Source organism: Meles meles, chromosome 6 (genome assembly GCF_922984935.1).
Source record: "Meles meles chromosome 6, mMelMel3.1 paternal haplotype, whole genome shotgun sequence".
In the NCBI taxonomy this organism is placed as follows: Eukaryota; Metazoa; Chordata; class Mammalia; order Carnivora; family Mustelidae; genus Meles; species Meles meles.
This window is the reverse complement of record NC_060071.1, coordinates 107,054,336-107,075,631: the sequence shown is the minus strand read 5'-3', so window position 1 is coordinate 107,075,631 and position 21,296 is coordinate 107,054,336. Positions and strand designations below refer to the sequence as shown.

The window sequence follows — 21,296 nt, the reverse complement described above, 5'->3', positions numbered from 1 at the left end:
ACAGTAACCCTACACAAGGTGTATTATACCACTATTTTATAGACAAAGGAACCAAGGCTCAGGATTTAAGTAATTTTATGTGGAACAGCTTCCCTTTTTTCTATAGCTTATGTTTTTCCACTTAATCATAGAGTCAAGATGAGAATATCAGAGTAAGGAATTAACAAATAAACTGTGATATGCTGCTCGTATCCCTCTTTAGGACTGAAATACTTTTTCCTTTAATTGTTAGAAGTACTATTAGACGGCTTTCTGAAGACAGCCACTTCTCACACCATACTGTTTCTCAGCTGGCCTGTATTCGTTGACTGATTGAACTGAATAGATAAAGGACTGTTCCCCCTCTTGACAGCTCCAAAGGATCATCTCATCCAGCTTCAGAACCCCTGTAGGGTAGGCTGAGGCATCGATAACCAAACCTCCCTCTGTCCGATTGTGTGCCTTCTTGTCCTTCAGTTGTTGATCTCAAGATTCTCCTCCATAAGCCTCTTGGGTTCTAATCTCTGCCTCCAGGGAACCCAGCTTGTGACAATAAAAGTATCTGAGAAGATGGTGTTCCAGAAACAATAAATAGACCAAACAATATTTTGATTCTTTTATAAAGTGCTATGACCACCTCTTAGTTTTAAAATTGTATGAATCCTTGGGTCTGCTGGTAATGAGGAAGTACAGAAACGCATGCTTAAGAAGGTTGACAATGGGAACTATTAAATTTTTTTAAGCTGATGATACATCTAATTAAGGACTTAATTTTCCTCTACAAATACGGAGATTTCATAAAAACCAAGAGAACCTATACCAAGATTGTCTCATATTGGTATCAAATATGGATTTGAAAATAGCTAAATATAGTCTAAAGAGAAAAAATAGTTAAGAGGAGCAAAAAGAAGTATGCCAGAATGTTAACAGTAACTGCCTGTGGGTCATCAACCGCTACACTTTTTCTTTGTGCTTCCTGAATGTATACTTCCTTAAATAAGAAAATGGGAGAATGATTTCCTTGTAGTATCTTCTGGTTTTTAATGAAACTCTGAAAGATAGAGGTTAAAATAGTATTTTCTTCAAAAATACTTTTGTAAGTATAGAAAACTCTGGGAGATTTTAATGCAGAATTAATATTGCTACATATTCCTTTTACACTGAATCCATTGTGCATCGTCAAGAATAAATTGCCCCCAATTAAATGACATATAAAGACAAGAAACTCTTAGAATGTTTATTAAATTGAAGATTTACAAGGATGAAGGAATAAAAGTGAAAATTTTCAATCAGGAAACATGAAGTTTCAATGTGTAAGGGTTTATATTCAATTTCTTCTTTTTAAAATCTTCCCCTTTAAGATTATATCATAACGTGTGAAGCACTGGTGAGATCTATGTCACCAGAAATTCCCAGTTTGCTGATTTCCTGGAGATTTTTCATCCGATGATTGTACTGCAACAAGTGAGCATCATTGACCGCAACCTTGAAGTGGTCAGATTCAACCAGCACTTGTATCTGAAATGGCACATACACAAAACTGTTAGAAATGCTCTTAATTTCAAAACCAATCTGGCCTGAGCTGAGAATGTCCCACATTTCATCTTTATAATCATCCATGGAACTGACTGAAGTCCAAGAAAGGAACCCTGGGGGGCGCCTGTGTGGCTCACTCGGTTAAGCATCTGCCTTCAGCTCAGGTCATGATCCCAGGGTCCTAGGATCAAGCCCCACATCAGGCTCCCTGCTCAGTGGGGCGCCTGCTTCTCCCTCTCCTACGCCCCTAGCCCCTGCTTGTGCTCTCTTGCTCTCTCTCTCAAATAATAAAAACAAAAAAAAGTAAGTTTGCAGCAAAAATAGACTCCACAGATTATTCAAAGATCCAAGCAAAATAAAATGGAAAAAAAGATGATAATGAGTAATAAAGATAAGTTGAAGCTACAAAAGTAAAGATTAATAATGTCTCCACAAAAACAAAGTTTTTGTATGGCTAACCCCTAAAAGTAAAAATATAACCATATCAAGTACTGGCGAAGATGTGAAGAAAAAGGAACATTCATGCACTCTTGGGAATGTAAACTGGTGCAACCACTTTGGAGAACAGTATGGAGGTTCCTCAAAACATTAAAGATAGAAATACTACATGATCCAGTAATTCCAATACTGGGTATGTACCCAAAGAGAATGAAAACACTAGTTTGAGAACATTATGCACCCCTATGTTTACTGCAGCATTATTTATAATAACCAAGATATGGAAGCAGTGCAAGTGTGGATCCATAGATGAATGGGTAAAGAAGATGTGGTCTATATACATATACCATATATATGTGCAGTGGAATATTACTCAGCCATAAAAAAACGGGATCTTGGGGCGCCTGGGTGGCTCAGTGGTTTAAGCCTCTGCCTTCGGCTCAGGTCATGGTCTCAGGGTCCTGGGATCGAGCCCCGCATCGGGCTCTCTGCTCAGTGGGGAGCCTGTTTCTCCCTCTCTCTCTGCCTGTCCCTCTGCCTACTTGTGACCTGTCAAATAAATAAATATTAAAAAAAAAAACAAAAAAACGGGATCTTACCACTTGCAACAACATGGATAGACCTACAGGATGTTATGCTAAATGAAATAAATCAGAAAGAGAAAGACAAATTCCATGATTTCACTTAATGTGGAATCTAAAAAAATCAAAGGAAGAAACAAATGAACAAAAAGCAGAAACAGACCCATAAATACAAAGAACAAACTGATGGTTTCCAGAGGGAAGGGGCAGGGTACAGGGATGGACAAAATCGTTGGAGGAGAGTGGAAGGAGGTATAGGCTTCCAGTTATGGGACGAATAAGTCATGGGGTAAAAGGCACAGCATAGGGAATATAGTCAGTGGTATTGTAATAGTGCTGGACAGTGACAGATTAAGCACAGCGTAACAAAGAGAGATGATGGTCACTGTTGTACACTGGAAGCTAATGTAACATCCTGTGTCGACTGTACTTCAGTAAATAAAATGTAAATAGAATACTAAAGAAGGAATTCTCTAAGAGTGGCAAATGTTACTAAGATTGGTAATAACCAGTGTGGGCCAGAATAGGAGAAACACTCTTCCGACAGTTAAGTAGTGAACAGGTTTATCCTTACAGCCTTTTGGTAACAGCACTTTGGCAATATCTTATCTAAATTTTAAATATTCTTAAATTTTAAACATTCTTGAGGGGCGCCTGGGTGGCTCAGTCCGTTAGGCGTCTGCCTTCAGCTCTGGTTATGGTCTTAGGGCCCTGGGATCGAATCCAGCATGGGGCTGCCTGCTGAGCAGGGAGCCTGCTTCCCCCTCTCCCTCTGCCCCTACCCCCACCCACCTCTTGTGCTTCTCTGTCTCAAATAAAATCTTTCAGAAAATATGTACATTCTTGGAATAAAATTCTTGTTCTAGGAAGCAAAGCTTTCTAAGGACCATTATTATAATATTTTAGCAAAATAAACATTTCAGGTTTTATTTGTTTGGAATTATTTCCATACTCCAAATTATCGTCCATAGGACACTCACAGAATTAGCACATATCTAAACAATGAAATACTATGAAGTAACAATGTTCTAATATGAGAAGATGTCCACCAAATATAGAATCTGGTCCCTGTAAGTCTCTGCCCTTGAGGAGCTTACAGTTTAGTAGTTTCCTTGCCCACTCTACTGTCAACCTAACCCAACAGTGTGGACGAGTATTTGTTAAAGAAGTGCTTAAAAATAAAAAGTGTGTTGGGACAGTTGGTAGAGCATGTGACTCTTGATCTTGGGGTCATGAGTTCAGGGGTAGAGATTCCTTAATAAGTTTTTAAAACAAACAGTGCTGTATGTCATAGAAAATACTGGAAAGATATTAACCAAGTTGCAGACTTTGTGAGGTTGGGAGAAATGGGACAAGATGGAAGTCTTTTTAATTTGAAAATCTATAAAAAAATTTTTTCATAAGACATCTTTATTTTAGAATTTAAAAAAATTAGCTTTGATTGCCATGCCAACGATGTTGTATTAAGGTACTAAGTCTCAGCCCAACTATACCACTGAGACCTTCTGCCCTTTTCTTCCTTTTTTAAGTACACTCTACACCCAGCTTGGAGCCCAACATGGGCCTGGAACTCATGACCCTGAGATCAAGTCTTGTGATCAAGAGTGATCCACATAGGTGCCCCCTTCTGCCTTCTTTATTAAAGATGCTATTTTTCTCATTTCCAGAAAAGCTTAAACTCAAAGGTCTGATAACAGGGACAATGGTGAAGGGCGGGAATGGAGCTGGGGAATGTGCCAGTCCTGTTAAGCCTGGTCCCCCGGGATGGGGAGCAGATGTGCCAGTTAGGTGTCTCAGGATAGCTGATAAATTCAACTCAAGGACGTTGTGGTGGTGGAGTGATTCTTCCCTGAGAAATGTGCATGATCAATATATAATGGTAGCAATAACTTACTTTGAATGGTTTACCACTTTCGAATGGGAAAATCGCCTGTCTTTCTTCCTTTCCCCAGATGTTATCCAGCTTTGTATTGCAAACAATGACTCTCTTGTTGTCCTCATTGAAGCGTGGGTTAAAGTGGAAAGCAACGTCATTCCCTCTCTTGAAATCTAAAGCAAATCTATTTTAAACCAAAGACCAGAGTTAGTAAAATGATTCAACTTCGGGTATCCATATCAAGTGCAGAACATTTTATCTGATTTTATTTAATAAATACAGGAACATTTTCAAATGGAAGCAAACAAACCAGAGTATGGCTTCAACCTGGAAAGTATACGAGGCCTAGCGGTTGATGTATTCTTGTAGTATCTGAAAATAAGCAAGGCACTACATGTTACATTTTTTTTTTTTGCCTCCTTGTCTTTGGTCACATGATTCCATTCAGCTGTCATTCCCTCTTTTCTGCCTCTACTATGAAAACTGGTCAAGGGTTCCTTACAGAAACCTGGGGCACTTTGAGGGCATTTTATGCTGTACATGGCGAATAATAATGCTTACCTCTTTCCTGCCCTGCAAGTTACTTTTTTTTTTTTTTTTTTTTAAGATTTATTTATTTGACAGATAGAGATCACAAGTAGGCAAGTAGGCAGAAAGGCAGGCAGAGAGAGAGAGAGGAGGAAGCAGGCTCCCAGCCAAGCAGAGAGCCCGATGCGGGGCTCGATCCCAGGACCCTGGGATCATGACCTGAGCCGAAGGCAGAGGCCTTAACCCGCTGAGCCACCCAGGCGCCCCAAGTTACTTTTAATACCTATTAAAGGCAAGCCAGTCACGAAAAACAGAAGCCAACAAATACCTGACTTCCTTATAGTTAACCAAAACCTAGTCCTAAGATAACAAGAATGAGATAACATCAGGTACAGTGTCCTGCTGCTAAGTTGTAAAGTCATGGTGATAAATGTGATAAACATTCCCAAATGTGAGGTGAAATTAATGGAAGGGCTGGCTTGACTTTTTGACCTTGTTCCTTCTCCTTGGATGTTAATGCAAACACAAGGCCTCGGACTGTTAACATATTAATCCTATCCCTCAGCTTCTCTAAATGTGCTCCATGGGCCCCAACATCAGAATCAGCCGGGGCTCTCTTTTAAAAGTAAGGTCTACTGTGCTCGCTTTGGCAGCACATATAATAAAAGTAAGGTCTACACTCTAGACCTATTAACAATGATTCCTTGGGCATTTGCACTTACCCAGTAGAGGACACAAACAAACACAAATGTATCTTCCAATAACTGAATGCCCAGGGAGAGGACCCATATAGTCAGATGGCAATAGCATTGGTATTTGACTAAAAAATCCAACAGCTATATTTTCTCTGCAGGGAAAAGGAAGATCTTGCCATCTCTACCGCCTTAAGCATTCTTTTTCTCAGGTAATTCCTCACATAGATTTTGCAGAACCAAGCAACCATTTTTTTCAGTTTATTACCATCTTATCTTAGCCATTTCCACCAAAATGAGTTTTACTCTGCCACAGTCTCTGTCTGTCTACACCTCTAGCGTTACTGGAGCTAAAGTTTCTAGTGCAAAAACCCTCAATGAGGCAAACATACCAGTGTGGTCCTGTGTGACCGTGGCTGGGGGAGGAGAGCAGACACTCACAAACTGTGAGTGCGGGGTGCCCAGGATCGGGTGTGCTGGGTTCTGCATTATTTGGGAAGGAAAATGGATATGGACATAGGCAGGGGATATATACATTTCATAATTGGCTGTGAGACACGCTTTATTGTGCAGGTAAGCACTGTGTTTAGAGAAGCTGTAGAGGCTGTGTGCAAGAAGCGGGGGCTTAGGCTACTGGCTACCACACAGAAGCAGAGAAGGCTCGCTGGAGGTGCGCCTGAATGGGCTAGCTGGATGTAAAATATTACGTCAGAGGCTGAGTCCATTTCCTGGTAAAAGCAAAGGGGGTTTCCCATTGATCCACCAGGAGCAAGGTGACAGACACTCACGGGTATTGTTTATGGATTCTTGGAAACCTGTGTGCATAGCTTGAATTGGTACCTTTTGTGCACTGTTTATAAACCCCAGAAACACAGATTACTTTATGGCTGCAGGAGCTTTAATGGTACCACTAACCTCGGAGACAGGCATACTGGATGTCTTCAATATATCTCAAACCTGCTTGTATTACATGGAATATAACCAGTGGTGATAACAAGGCAACCATAAATCAGCACGGATTGTCCTAAATTAGCTCAGAGGCTAACTCCATCCTCGCTCTCCTCCATCCAACCAGTTCCCATGGCAAAGGTTGACTTCTTTTGAGGAAGTCTTTAACTTGCAGGATCTTTTCAAATCTTTGCATAAATTGTGTCTACTCAGAAGACCGGAGTTCCCCCATCCCACCACATAACATCCGTAGACCTGGCTAACACCAGAGGAATCTGTGACCCAGCCGGTGTGCCCTGTAGGAAGGTGGACGTGGCAGTCAAGCTCACCAGATCTGAGACCGTACTGTGACTGCACGACTGCAGGGTGATCTGTGCAAACAGAGTGGTACAATGTGCAAGCTCTCAGATCAACTCAAAACGACGTCCAGTGCGATCTTGAGGTTTCTGACCCTAATTTTTGATGGGCATCTAAGCATAAAGTGCATGCCTGGTTTTTTAGACAAGATACGGCTCAGAGGTGGAGGGATGACCAACATCACATTTCAAAGGCTGTCCGTCCCTTGAACTCTAAGGTTCTCACTGCCAGGAAGAACCTAGGTTTTTCTGTATGGGCTGTCTGCTCTTTCTCTTTGTCCTCACAAAGCAGAACTGTTTCAAGGTGCCTGGGTGGCTCAGTGGGTTAAGCATCTGCCTTCAGATCAGGTCATGATCCTAGGGTGCTGGGATTGAATCCCACATAGGTCTCGCTTCTCAATAGGGAGCCTGCTTCTCCTTCTCCCTCTGCCTCTCCCCCTACTTGTGCTCATGCTCTCTCTTTCAAATAAATAAATAAAATCTAAAAAAAAAAAAAAAAGTAGAGGGGCACCTGGGTGGCTCAGTGGGTTAAAGCCTCTGCCTTCGGCTCAGGTCATGATCCCAGCATCCTGGGATCGAGCCCCGCATTGGGCTCTCGGCTCAGTGGAGAGCCTGCTTCTCTTCCTCTCTCTCTCTGCCTGCCTCTCTGTCTACTTGTGATCTCTGTCAAATAAATAAATAAAATCTTAAAAAAAAAAAAAAAGTAGAAATGTTTCATTGTGGTTCTGGGAGAAAAGCAAGATTTAATGAGGGACACTTTGTCCCTTGGGGGGAACACACACTGATTTATGGGATAATCCCATTCTATGGTATAGAATTCTCAATGCACAGATCTAAAACTTTTATTACAATTCAAAATAGATGACCCTTTATTCAGAAAACAATTGACAAATACGTTAGAGTTGCTAATACTGTTCTTACCTGTTTGCATTGGGCTTCGTTGTGCCCAGAATTGTAATCAGCATGCGAGGCATGACTCCTCCGGGCAAGGGCAGGTCATAAGGTACAGTCTGGCAACAAAAAATATGCAAGTATCAATAAAGAGTCACGTCTTCTCAGGGAAAGAAAGAAAAATACGATGCTAATGTGACTAACACATAACCCTAATTTAAGCCGTTTTTCCAGACTCTCCAGTCACCCTACCCTAAGCCTGAAGGGATAAGAATTCCTACATGCACAGGTAACACTCAAGAATAAAGCCATCCTGGGGCACTTGTGGCTCAGAGGGTTAAGCCTCTGGCGTCAGCTCAGGTCATGGTCTCAGGGTCCTAGGATCGAACCCCATGTTGGATTGAACCCCCTGCTTAGCAGGGAGCCCGTTTCTCCTGCTCTCTCTGCCTGTCTGTCTACTTGTGATCTTTCTCTCTGTGTCAAATAAATAAATAAAACCTTAAAAAAAAAAAAATGGGGCGCCGGGGTGGCTCAGTGGATTAAGCCGCTGCCTTCGGCTCAGGTCATGATCTCAGGGTCCTGGGATCGAGCCCTGCATCGGGCTCTCTGCTCCGCAGGGAGCCTGCTTCCTCCTCCTCTCTCTGCCTGCCTCTCTGCCTACTTGTGATCTCTATCAAATAAATAAATAAAATCTTTAAAAAAAAAAAAAAACATAAACAGAAAAAAGCCATCCAGGGGCGCCTGGGTGGCTCAGTTGTTAAGGGTCTGTCTTCGGCTCAGGTCATGATCCCAGGGTTCTAGCATCAAGCCCCACACTGGGTTCCCTGCTCAGCGGGAAGCCTGCTTCTCCCTCTCCCACACCCCCTGCTTGTATTCCCTCTCTTGGTGTCTCCCTCTCCGTCAAATAAATAAATAAAATCTTAAAAAAAAAAAAAAAAAAAGAATAAAGCCATTAGGGCAGGGGGGTGATGCCTGGGTGGCTCAGTTGGTTAAGCATCTGTCTTCAGCTCAGGTCATGATCTTGGGGTCCTGGGATCCAGTCCCACATCGGCTCCCTGCTCAGCAAAAAGTCTGCTTCTCTCTGTCTCTGCCCCTCCCCCTGCCTCTGCTCTCTCTCACTCTCTCTCAAATAAATAATTCTTAAAAGATAAAATAACTAAATTAAAGAATAAAGCCATCAGTTAATTGGTGCCAAAGATACACCATATTCCCTTTTGGAGCACTATATCTCTCATTACTAACGACATCCCAATCTACAAATAATTCACTTGGACTATTTTTCACAAAGGCTTAAACTAAATCTTGCAATCAAGAAAATTAACATTTTTGTGCTACTCTTCTTTTTTTAAGATTATTTTATTGAGATATAATTATATCGATTTTAGTTTTACAACTTTGTGCCACTCTTAAGAGCCTGATCACGTAACATACTCATCACAGTCATTTACTCCCTGAGGGCGGGCGTTGTGTCCCATCCGGGGACTCGTGAATTCTTGTGAGTTCTACTTACATAGCATCAACAGAGGGGTCTGATATTAAATATTTGTGGAATGAACACTTTTCATTTAATACATTCTCTAATTCTTCCACAAAAATGCATTAACCATCTAGGTGCAGGGTGCTGTAAATATTCCCACAAACCCCTTTGGCCTCTTCTCTCTTCCCTTCGTAATTCCTTCCCCCTGGGTACAACCACCACCCAGGTCTTTTCTCTTGGGCCCCATACCTCCTCCTATCTGAATTTCCCACAGACGCCTCAAATCCAACAGGTGTGAACTGGAACTGTCTCTTCTTCCTCACCCCCCACCCCCAAACCCCACACATCAGGTCTCCTTCCTGAATTCCTGGTCTGGGCTGACCCGTGGCTGGTTCTCTAATTGTCGAGCCTCGAAAACCCCATTATCCCTGACTGAGCCGTAACCACTAGTTCCTGGGGTTCTTCCTCTCGCATCTGCCTCTCCCTTGCCACAACCTCCACGTCCCCAACTGTCTACAAATGACTAACTGTGGTCGACTACTGCCTGCCCAATGCTGCCCACGCTTCCGGCACCTTCTCTGCACTCTCTTCCAAGCTAACCTAAAAGCAAGTCAGACACCTCCTGTGCCAACGTCCATAGGCTCCTGGAAGGTTCTGATCCCACGCGGCTACTGAACGCTTTCCCCACATCTGTATATAATCTCCTGACTAGACTCACATCTGGAAGAGAAGGATTGGTGTCTGAGATGTGTCTAGAGTCACCACAGGGTTAGGTCTTACACTTAGAATTCACTTACTAAAATGGGTTTTAATATAAATGAAAATTCAATCCTTAGATCACTAAATTATCTTTAGGTTTTTCAAAACCACATTACCTTGGTTTCCCTACACATTCCCTCTATGACCCCAGACAACCTGTATAACTCTCTATTGTCCCCTTTTCCTCATGTATAGAGTAGGGACAGTAACAGTATCTTATGGGGCAGATATAGGGGTAACTGAAATCATCCATGGAGGAGCACTTGGCTGGCGTGAACTATGTACTCGGTGTTTATTAATAATAGTAACCAAAATGTTCCCCCATTTCTTTTTTTTTTTTTTTAAGATTTTATTTATTTATTTGACAGAGAGGAGATCACAAGTAGGCAGAGAGGCAGGCAGAGAGAGAGGAGGAAGCAGGCTCCCCGCGGAGCAGAGAGCCCGATGCGGGGCTCGATCCCAGGACCCTGAGATCATGATCTGAGCCGAAGGCAGCGGCTTAATCCACTGAGCCACCCAGGCGCCCCTGTTCCCCCATTTCTTCAATCTTAACTTCATTTATATTAAAGCTGCTTTATGGAGATGTCTTCAAAAGATACACTGACTTCTCTCTGTACTAACAGTACACATCCTAAACTCAATAGTCCTCAATGGTCCTGGCAGAGGGGCTCTAACCTGCGAGTTTAAAGCTTCAGATCTCTCTGAAGCCCTTTGCAGGTTGGTGCCCAGAGCCAGCTCCCAGCCAGAGCACAGCGAAGTAATGGCACCAGGGCTGCAGACAGCACTGTGCTGGCTCTTCATTAGGTTTGTCCTGATCACAGTCAAGTCTGTGAAGTGCCTACTTCCATCTTACCAGTGGTCCAGCAGGGATGCCAAAGGCGCCAGCAGCGGGCTGGGCTCCAGGAGCACTTGGCTGTCCAGGAGGCGGGTAGGCCCCGGGCCCACTTGGTTGCCCAGGGTGGGCTCCTGATGCTGGTGGTCCAGGATAAGCAGGAGCTGTTGGGCCAGGGTACGCTCCTGGAGGTGCCTGTCCAGGGTAGCCGCCAGGAGGGGCCTGTCCAGGGTAGCCGCCAGGAGGGGCCTGTCCAGGGTAGCCGCCAGGAGGGGCCTGTCCAGGATAGCCGCCAGGAGGGGCCTGTCCAGGGTAGCCGCCAGGAGGGGCCTGTCCAGGATAACTGCCAGGAGGAGCTTGTCCAGGGTAGGCACCAGGATAGGAGGCCCCTGGATAGCCCCCTGCTCCAGCAGGCTGGTTTCCCCATTGACCAGGCCATCCTTGAGGGTTTGGGTTTCCAGACCCAGATAAAGCATCATTAAGCTAGAAAGAAAGACATCAACAATTATAGGATGAATATATTCACAAAAACAGAATTTTCGGGAAAATAGGAATATGTGATCTAAGAAGTAGAGTGACATATATGGTAAGGGTATGAAATTCATATCAATAAAAATTTTCCACCTATTAAATAGTTTGCAGTTTCTAAGACTAAAATTGGACTTTGGGATTATGTATGCTTCATCATTTTATTCTTTTTTTTAGTAGTAATGTATCAGTACTGGTTTATTAATGGTAACAAATGTATCATGCTAATGTAAGACATTAATAATAGAAGAAAGTGGGCGTAGGGAATACGGGAACTCTTCATACTATCTTTGTAATTTTTCTGTAAATCTAAAACTATTGTAAAATTTCAAAGTTTTTCTTAAAGGCCAGATCATGCCATTAATTAAGTGGGGTTCCAGATTGATTACTGCCTGTATAGGAAGAGAGCCATATAGAAAATGGAAAGCAAAGCAATTCACAGTTCTCAACATGAATTGTCTTCCCATCAAGAATGCACTTCATTGATGGGTTATAATTTTAATGATTGCTATTTTTTCTGGGCTATATGGGGTCAATATATTAACTACATGGTAAAGTTAATATGACTATCCAATGGCATTGACTTTTCCTTGCAAAGAATAAGGATGACTTAAGAAGTCTCCATCCTGGTTTCACAAGACCATTCCAGAAAAGGATCTCTGGAAGGTGTGGTCCCCGTCTTAGTGGCCCCCAAAGGGCTTCCAGTCCCATTTCTAATCTCTAGCAGAACCACAAGCCTGTCCCTGGCAGCCCCAACAGGTACACAGCCACGCACAGTGGTTTCTGATATAGGCCTATACATGCCTTATCTGTGTTTCTTTAATCACGGCTCATCACAGTCGAGCAACTACATGGTTCAGATGAAAAATACCCTACAGTAGGTGGTCAGGGTGATGGGCCTGAGTTCCCATAGTTCCAGGAGCTCCATGTTTGACAGCAAAGGGTCAGTCCTGCCATATTCCCAAGATGGCAATATACCAGTCAAATCCCTCCTTCTCCTTGCCTTGTGCTGATCACAGAGGTTCTCACCCTTGCAGACAGTGGTTTCCAGGCTTCCAGATGAGTCTGGCTAAGGGGCAGCATTGGCAGGATATTAAAGAGTGGGAAGAAGGGAGAAGCCGGGGTAGCTCCCTGCTCCTTTCTGCCTCATGGGGTGTCTGGACAGCTGTTGCATCCCCTGTCTCCCTTTATTCTTGCTTCCCATCATCTCAGATCAGGGAGGGCTGCCTTTCAATTTGCCGAAGTCAGGAACTAGCCTTCCCCTGTGTTAAAGGACATCCTCTCTCACTGACATGAGAGAACAATCCAGAAATCAGGATGCTCAGGCGGCACCAGGATTCCCTTTGCTCGTATTATTTCTCAGCTCCTGCCCATGGAATCCCCCTGTCTCTGTCCCAGTCTCTGTCCCAGGCTTACTGTTAGTGAGTCCTAGGCCTCTATCTTCTTGGCTCTCTCCCTGAACCTGCTGCTGGAAAAAGAAGGCGTCAGCTAACAAGTCCTCATTGGTCAGTTACAGCCAGAGGAAGCTGCAGGGTGAGAGAATGAGAAGGGCGTGTCTGGCGGCAAAGAAGAAACCCCCAACCTACACGGAATGTGTATCATGGTAAGAAAACAGACATAAAACACTTACTGAAAAACTGTCTGCCATTTTCCTGAAAGGGGAGAAAAAAAGATAGGTTATCATTTGATCTTAGAAGATTTCACCACTTTCCATACAAAGATAACATCACAAATAGTTCATTGGGCAGTTCTAGATGATCTACAGGCATTCTTCTAACCAAGCCAGTCTACTCCCCAAGTACACCTAAACAGGAGTGTGGAACCACAAAGGAATCTCGAGCAGGGATGCACTCCAGCTAGATCGCCAAGCCCAACTTCACTCCTTATTTTAAACTCTAATCATACTAGCTTGTGTTCTGAATCCTGGAAGTAACAGGCCATACAACCCAGGAGAGAGAAGAACAAGGAAGACAATATTCTGCCCCTTTCTTTGGTAAAGACACAAACAGTCCTGGTTCATCTGTGGTCCTCCTCACCTTCCTTCCTGGGCGCTTTTTCCACCACCTCTTACAAAGAAATCTCTTCCTATCACTTCCCCTCCCCTCCTGTTCACAGAATCAACCCCCATGCCCTCTTCTGGGTTTTAGCAGGAAAGCAGCGTTGATTGATTCCTACGGAGACTTGAAAACCAATGTCCCTAGATGCATTTGCTGCCAATTATTTATTCCCTTGCTTGCACGTATTTATCCCTGCTCTGGGCCAGGCACTCTATGGGCTCTTGCCTGGGTTGGAAGAAGGACAGGCCGGGATCTGTATGCTCAAAGGGCTCACGGGCCAGTAGGGATCACAAGAGATCGACACTGTGAGCCAGACTGTGAAACAGGGAGTCACAACTAGAACTATTACTTTTAAGAGGGGAAGAGATGGTGGTGGTGTTTGAGCTAAGCCTTAAAGGAGAGGTGAGATCCAGGTGTGGAGCAAAAAAGAAGAAAGACGGGTACAAGATGCTCCCTTTTTCTTTTTTAAAAGATATTTGTTGCTCCAAACAAAACTATGACAGTCTAACAAACTAGGGAAAAAAGAAAAGAAGAGAAGGGAGGAGGGAAGGGGAAGAGAGGGGAGGGGAGGAGAGGGGAGGGGAGAAGTTGGGAGAGGAGAGGAGAGGAGGAAAGGAAAGGGAAGGGAAGGAACGGAGAAAGGTGAAAGGGAAAGAGAAAAGAGAGGAGAGGAGAGCAGAGGAAAGAAGAGGAGTCAGGCAATGCAGAGGGAAATATTTTTGGGTAGGATGCTACCAAAGAGAGTTGGTTTGCCCAAAGCTGACTCAAGGGGTAGCCTTGACACATCATTCCTGCTTTCTCCTGCTCCTCTCCCTATGCCAAGTCTTTAACCATTTAGGCTGTTTTACGCCTCTCCCACTGCACATGCTCTGGCAGTGAGGGGAAGAGGGCATCTTTGGACTCCTGAGGCCTGGGTGAGTTTTCTTGGGTCAGGATCACTTGTCCTATAGCCAAAGTGACCTGGATCTGAAAACGATCAGAATCTCTTTTCCCTTGAGTTGCCCACTTATGATATTTACTTAATTATTTTGAGAAATGATATTACCAGGGCACCTGGGTGGCTCAGTGGGTTAAAGCCTCTGCCTTTGGCTCAGGTCATGATCCCCGGCTCCTGGGATCGAGGGCTCCTGGGATCGAGGCCCGCATCGGGCTCTCTGCTCAGCGGGGAGCCTGCTTCCCCTCTCTCTCTGCCTACTTGTGAACTCTATCAGATAAATAGATAAAATCTTAAAAAAAAAAAAAAAAGAAATGATATTACCTCCAAGGGATCCTAATTGATAGGTCCTAAAAATCTAAAATATTAAACTTTTCAGTTAAAAAAAAAATAGAACTCTGGGGCGCCTGGGTGGCTCAGTGGGTTAAGCCGCTGCCTTCAGCTCAGGTCATGATCTCGGGGTCCTGGGATCGAGTCCCACATCGGGCTCTCTGCTCAGCGGAGAGCCTGCTTCCCTTCCTCTCTCTCTGCCTGCCTCTCTTGTGATTTCTCTCTGTCAAATAAATAAATCTTTAAAAAAAAAAAAATAGAACTCCTCTTAGGACTTAAAGTCCTCCATTTATACATATCAGGCTTTATCATACTCTGCTGTTATTTATACTACAGTTAAGTATTACCTTGTATTAAGGCTTTTTGTTTTGTTTTTTGCACATCTCTTTAAATCTGGGTATTCTCAAACGTATTTGGAAGTTTAGGGTATCACCACATCCATCTTCCAGCGCGGGAAACTGCTGACAATTTGACTGAGAAGTCACAGTTACTCTCCCAGGGCTTCCATTCCTGGGTCTCCTAGAGCATGTGATCTTTTAAAAGTCAGGTGCTCCTTTGCTTCTGCTTCCTTCCCCAAAAGGCTTCTGCCGCTTAGAAAAGTGTGCTGCCACGGCAGGAGGAACTTGAGAGAAGCATTGTCACAGAAAAGGAAAAGAAAGGATCTTTCTTTCTTTCTTTAAGATCTTATGTTTAAGTAATTTCTACACCCTCACATGGGGCTCAAACTCACAACCCCAAGATGGAGAGTTACTTGTTCTACCAACTGAGCCAGCCAGGTGCCCCAGATCTTTTTTTTTTTTTTTTTTTTTTGAGATTTTTATTTATTTATTTGAGAAAGAGAGCAATTGAGAAATAGAGAGAGAGCAAGAATGGGGGTTGCAGAGGGAGAGGGAGAAGCTGACTCCCCGCTGAGCAGGGAGCCCTACGAGGGGCATGATCCCAGGACCCTGGGAACATGACCTGAGCCGAAGGCAGAAGCTTAACTAACAGCCACCCAGGTGCCCCTAGAAAGGGCATTTCTTAAGAAAACAAAGCCTCTCATTTGGAAGGCCAGTATGAAACAATCTTGAACTTCAAGGTGGGCAGAAATCCTTTGATTACACAAACTTCTTCCAGTCCTGCACAACATACCAAAGACCCAGACATAACTTTATAAGTGTTTTGTCTTAAATATTCCTATTCTGTAAAGGCTCTTTCCCAGCCTCAGCATCACTGACATTTCAGGTTGGATCCTTCGTGGGAGCTGAAGCTATCTTGTGCAGGGCAGCATCCACAGTTTCAATACACAAGACGCCTGGAGCATGGGCACCTGGGGGGCGCAGTCATTGGGCATCTGCCTTCAGCTCGGGTCATGATCCCAGGGTCCTGGGATCCAGCCCCACATCAGGCCCCCTGCTCAGCGGGAAGCCGGCTTCTCCCTCTCCCTCTCCCCCTGCTTGTGTTCACTCTCTTGCTGTCTCTCTCTGTCAAATAAATAAATAAAATCTTAAAAAAAAAAAAAAGATGTGAGCAACACAATACCCCACTTCTCAACTCTGACAACCAAAAATGTCTTCAGACATTGCCACATATCCTGGGGGATGCGGGGAGAGGGCAAAAGTGTGCCTGGTTGAGAAACACTTGTCTAGGCTGACCGGCATGTTTATCCCTACAGAAGTATAGATACACAGGTCAATAAAAACTAAAAAGTTAGTTTCAGTAGTTAGAACTAGCTAAATCTGTACCATGGGCCTAATAAGGTGTTGTATTAACAAAACTCCAATCAAACTAAGAGGTGTTTAAAGGTGGATTATGACTAGAAATTGAGGACAGCATCTCCAAAATGTAACATTTCTTCTTCAAGTCTCTGCTCAAACATATTCAGCTTATTTTCAGCTCCAACCAAAACAACTTGAGAAGCAAAGCAGATTTCACTTTCTTTCCATGGTGTTTCATATAAAGCCTCGGGTGATAGTTTGAATCATGTTGTGAGGGGCGCCTGGGTGGCTCGGCTGGTTGGAGCCTCTGCCTTCAGCTCGGGTCGTGGTCCCGGGGTCCTGGGATCGAGCCCCGCGTCGGGCTCTCTGCTTGGCTGGGAGCCTGCTTCCTCCTCTCTCTCTGCCTGCCTCTCTGCCTACTTGTGATCTTTGTCTGTCAAGTGGATAAATCTTAAAAAAAAAAAAAAAAAATGAATCATGTTGTGACACACTAAACAAGCCAATTAGAATAATGACACCCTGCATTCATGTGGTACATTTCCATTTATGAAGCACTTTCCCATACTTTTCCTATTCTCTTTCTGATAATGATCTTAAGAGATTTTCAGGGGAAAGCTAATATTCTCATTCCAGAGGTAAGGATTCCCATTCTAGAGGTAAGATTCAGAGAGCTAATATGGTGGCCCAAAGTCATTCTGTTCATGGCAGGTCAACAACCAGGGTCCAAGCATCCTCACTCTTGACACAGACTCATTTTACACTAAATGTAAAACCTCACTCTTTGAAATCTTAAAGTACAGTCCTTTACAAGTTTTAATTACTTCACTCAGAAATTAATTCTCCGACTTATTCATTCAGAACTACATAACATGTTGAAATTAAAAAAAGAGATCATGTTTTTGTCAGAAAACTAACTTGCTGACTCATTCAGCAACCTTCAATACACACAGTATTGAATACAAAGATGCCATTTTACACAGTCACTTTGCTAATTATAACCACATTTAAACCAATAAAGTGTACTTCTCCAAAAATTAGGTATGCACTATTTTGATATGTTCATTCTTTAACATCAGTTCTCTTTTTCGAGAAAAGATTATAACCGATACTTTTTTGAAATCAAGGTTAGCAACCTTAGAACTTTAAAAAAAGTCTATTTGGATAAATATCTTTCTTCCTTGCCTGGAAAATTTCCCTCTTCCCTCCCTCCCTCCCTCCTTCTCTCTCTCTCTTTCTTTCTTTCTCTTTCTTTCTTTCCTTTCAGATGAACAGTTTATATAGAGACACCGTCAAATGTAAAAAAAGCCTTCTCACCCTACAGATACTACAGATATGTGAACACCATCCTGCCATTCCCAGAATCAGAGAATTTAGAAGCGCCAGAAAAGAACACTATATTAAAACAAAACAAAAAAATTGAGAAACTACCTGAGTCTTTACATTTGGAAAAACCTACAAGAAGTAGTTCAGTGTTGCTTTGGAATAAAGAATTTAAATGTGAGTCAGAATGCAGACCTTTTTAATTGCCTGTTAATTGTAGTTTTCCCTCTAATAAAGAGTGGCTATCTACTGTACTGTGGTCCACCTAGCAATTAGTCCAGTAGCTGGGGTTCCTGGGAGCACTTCTGTAATTTCTGCTCACAAAGGGCCCTGACCTTTACACAAGCTGAAAGAGGAGTAGATCATAAATGCATTTCCTCAGAACCCAAGGCACTGCCCACACTCCTCTGCAAAGAACCCAGGAGAGCCAGTCTACTTTCTGCCCTTGCTGAAACAAGTCTTTCCAGAGTCAAATTCGGTGATGCTGAGTTGGAATAAAGGAAACTGGTCCTTTACTAGGATTTCCTTCTTATCGTAATTCCTCAGCATCAAGGAAGGTAAAGTTACTTTGTGCCTCTCAGTTACTGATTGTTTTCCCACTATGGAAAAGCTGAACATCAGTCAAGAGTGAACACATGATACTTAGTCAGCAGCAAATTGGAAGTTTACAACAGGCCCTTCTCCGGCAGGCTTACCACTCCGAATTTTATCAGAAAAACCAGTTCAGGCACTAGACACCAAATGCTAACCCAGCTGTCCTCAGCTGGAGCCTGTTTCCCAAACCATCATAGGAAAGGGAGGCTATGTTTTAGATTAGTTAACCATGAGTCTCAGATACATTAAGCTTACAGGCCAACTGTATTTAGGGACAACATGAGATGTTCAGGTTATAACACATGAACGTAGGTCTCTGCTACAGTTAAGATGCAGAGTCTAGCTGATGAGGTTCCAGGAAAGTAGGTACCTAAACTATAGGGGAGGCCAACACTGGCCTTTTGACCTCACTAGCAATAAGTAAAGTCTTTATAGTAAAGCACTGATGCATTTTGTAGCACAGGGAAACATCACTAATTAAGGACCCCTCCAAAAAACTAGCTTTGGTGGTCAATCTCTTAGACAGTGTTTCCCCTCTTCTGCTACTTAAGTACCTGGTGAGGCATCCTTCTAGCACTTTGAAGCTCAAAACATTCTAAGACCATCATCAGACTTTACCCCAAAACATGGAGTAGGTGCTGATTCTAAGTGTAACCCCCAAATGTCATGAAGTTAGGAAGCAGTTCCCATCTCCCACCGATCACACATGAGCTGTCTTCCATTCCTTTCCCAGGATCCCAGAAACAGACTGGGTCACTGTGGTTCAACGATCTGTCCAGCAACCCAACTCCCGGGAGTCGCTTTACAAAGATTCCACAATATCTGGAATAGGAATCAGTAACTTGCAGGGGAGAGCCTGAAGCCGAAGTCACAGCCTCACCCTATGTGTCCCTCTCTGACGTTCAGCTCCTACCCCCCAAAGCGGACACCTCCTAGCGTCCCCCGCTGGGGCTCTGCACAGTCGGACCAACATTCCGCCACACCCTACACGGCCTCAGCACAGATCTGGGATAATGCCCAAATTAGCCAATCTGGGCAGGGATGAGTCACTGATTTGCAAAAGTTTAGGATGTGCACTGCTCGCCAAGCCAGACACATGCCCACTCAGGCCCTGGGGCATCACCATTTTCCGTGGGATCAGCACCCAGAGAGCGGCTGCAGCCCCTGTCCCGCAGGGCCTCGTAGAAGAGCTCTTGCGCCCCCCGCACCCGGATGCAGCGGACGTGCAGCCCAGTCAAGGGGCGCAGGAGCCGCCTCCAGAGTCCCTCTGCAGCCCCCCGCGTCCAGGAATGGAGGACCCGCTTCCTAATCCCAAACAGGGGCGGGCCGCGGGTCTGGCAGAGCGTGCGACTCCCCGCCCCCAACCCGCTGGAGGGCGGGACGCCGTGGCCGAGGCCGGGACGCCGTGGCCGAGGCCGCCGGTCGCCGCGGAGGGTGCCCCGCGCTGCTCACCGTCCGCCCCACGATGAGTGCGTGAGTCTCGGGAAAGCGCGACTAACTTCCCCTGAGTCTCACACTGCGCCCTCTCCGGGAGTCAAGACTACGGGCCCTTGCCCAGGACCGCTCCCCCGGCTGCGCACGCGACCCCTCGCCTCTCCCGCCCCCGCGCGGGCTTCCACCTAGCGGGGACCCGTGGCCCGCGAGCTCCCTCCGCGGCCCGCGCCCCCGCCACTCACCCGACGCCTCGGCGCTCGCTCGCTTGCTTGCTGCGGGGGCGGTATCTGGTGAGGTGCTGCGATCCCAGACCGGGCGGTGGCTCCGCGCCTCAAATAGGCTCGGCCCGGCCCGCCTCTCCCGAGGCGGGGCAGCAGCTCCAGCCCAGCCCGGCCTCGCCCCGGCGTCCCCCGCCCCACCGCGCACCACACGGCGCAGTTCTAGGCGCAGCGGGGAAGCTCCGGGTCTGGAGAGCGGCAGGTGGGATGCTCGGGGCCCAGCCCCGCAGCCTGCAGGGGGTGTCCCGCGGCCAGCCGCCACCTGGAGTGGGTCCACGTCCACCGCTCTCTCCAGATTCACCTGGTGACTCCTCAGACCGGGATGGGGAGCGTCTGCGAAGCTTTCAGAGTTGCTTCTCTCAAGAGTTTTTGGCTTGCTTGCTTGCTTGTTTTAACCGAGTTTGCTTATTTTATGCCTGAATTGCAGACTCTCTCGTCCTTTCTGCATTTATTTTACCTACATCCTCTCTCAGTATCAAAGCCTTCCCAAGAAGTGACAGTGACTGTGTCACTGGGAGGGCCCTGCCAAGTTTTCGGAGGTGCTGGGGGACACAGATGCCGCCCTGCTCTTGACCTTGCATTCATTGCTTTTCTGAACTGCGACGTGGGGACCCACCTCACGCCGAGAGCCCGAAATTGTTCTTGTCTGTCTGCTCCGCAGTGCGTCCTCAGCATCTTACCTAGCGTTGGGTGTGTAGTAAGTTCTCGGGAAAGATTTGTTTCGTGAAGGAATGAACGAAATAATGAATCCTTTCCTAGAAAGCCTAGCTGTTTTCTCAAAGACTGGGGAGAGTCCGGATGAAGGAGGGAACAGTTAAACACAAAACTGACTTTGGTAAAGACAGGAATAGGATAAAGCTACCACTCTAAAAAAGGTTCTTATAACAGGGATACCTGGGTGGCTCAGTGGGTTAAAGCCTCTGCCTTCGGCTCAGGTCATGATCTCAGGGTCCTGGGTCATGATCTCAGGGTCCTGGGTCATGAACTCAAGTTCCTGGGATCCAGCCCCACATCAGGCTCTCTGCTCAGCAGGGAGCTTGCTCCCCCCCTCTCTCTCTGCCTACCTCTCTGACTACTTGTGATCTCTGTCAAATAAATAAATAAAATCTTAAAAAAAAAAAAAAGGTTCTTATAACAAATAGTGATTCTTGCAAGAGAGAAGGTACTTGTTAGTATCATTTCAAGGGTTTATAACTAAGTGAAATGATTAAGAACCTCCAAGATGGATTTT

The 21,296-nt window shown here is 45.0% G+C and overlaps 1 protein-coding gene across 1 annotated transcript; it reads right to left on the bottom strand.

Moving 5' to 3' along the window:
- Positions 1-1,205: 1,205 nt before the first annotated feature.
- On the bottom strand, positions 1,206-20,168 carry LGALS3 (galectin 3). The gene is made up of 6 exons (XM_046010189.1): positions 20,030-20,168; positions 13,052-13,073; positions 10,915-11,376; positions 7,856-7,944; positions 4,429-4,594; positions 1,206-1,497 (listed from the first exon to the last, which is right to left on the bottom strand). Exons 2-6 carry the CDS (start codon positions 13,067-13,069, stop codon positions 1,342-1,344), a joined length of 891 nt encoding a protein of 296 aa, XP_045866145.1. The 5' UTR covers positions 13,070-13,073; positions 20,030-20,168; the 3' UTR covers positions 1,206-1,341.
- Between the last annotated feature and the right edge of the window lie 1,128 nt (positions 20,169-21,296).

Excerpts from the sequence above, each read along its gene's own strand:
- LGALS3 (XM_046010189.1), bottom strand. Across the intron at positions 7,945-10,914 it reads GCATCCCTGCTGGACCACTG|ACTGTACCTTATGACCTGCC; the intron begins GTAAGATGGAAG and ends TTTTGTTGCCAG. Across the intron at positions 4,595-7,855 it reads ACGAAGCCCAATGCAAACAG|ATTTGCTTTAGATTTCAAGA; the intron begins GTAAGAACAGTA and ends GGTTTAAAATAG.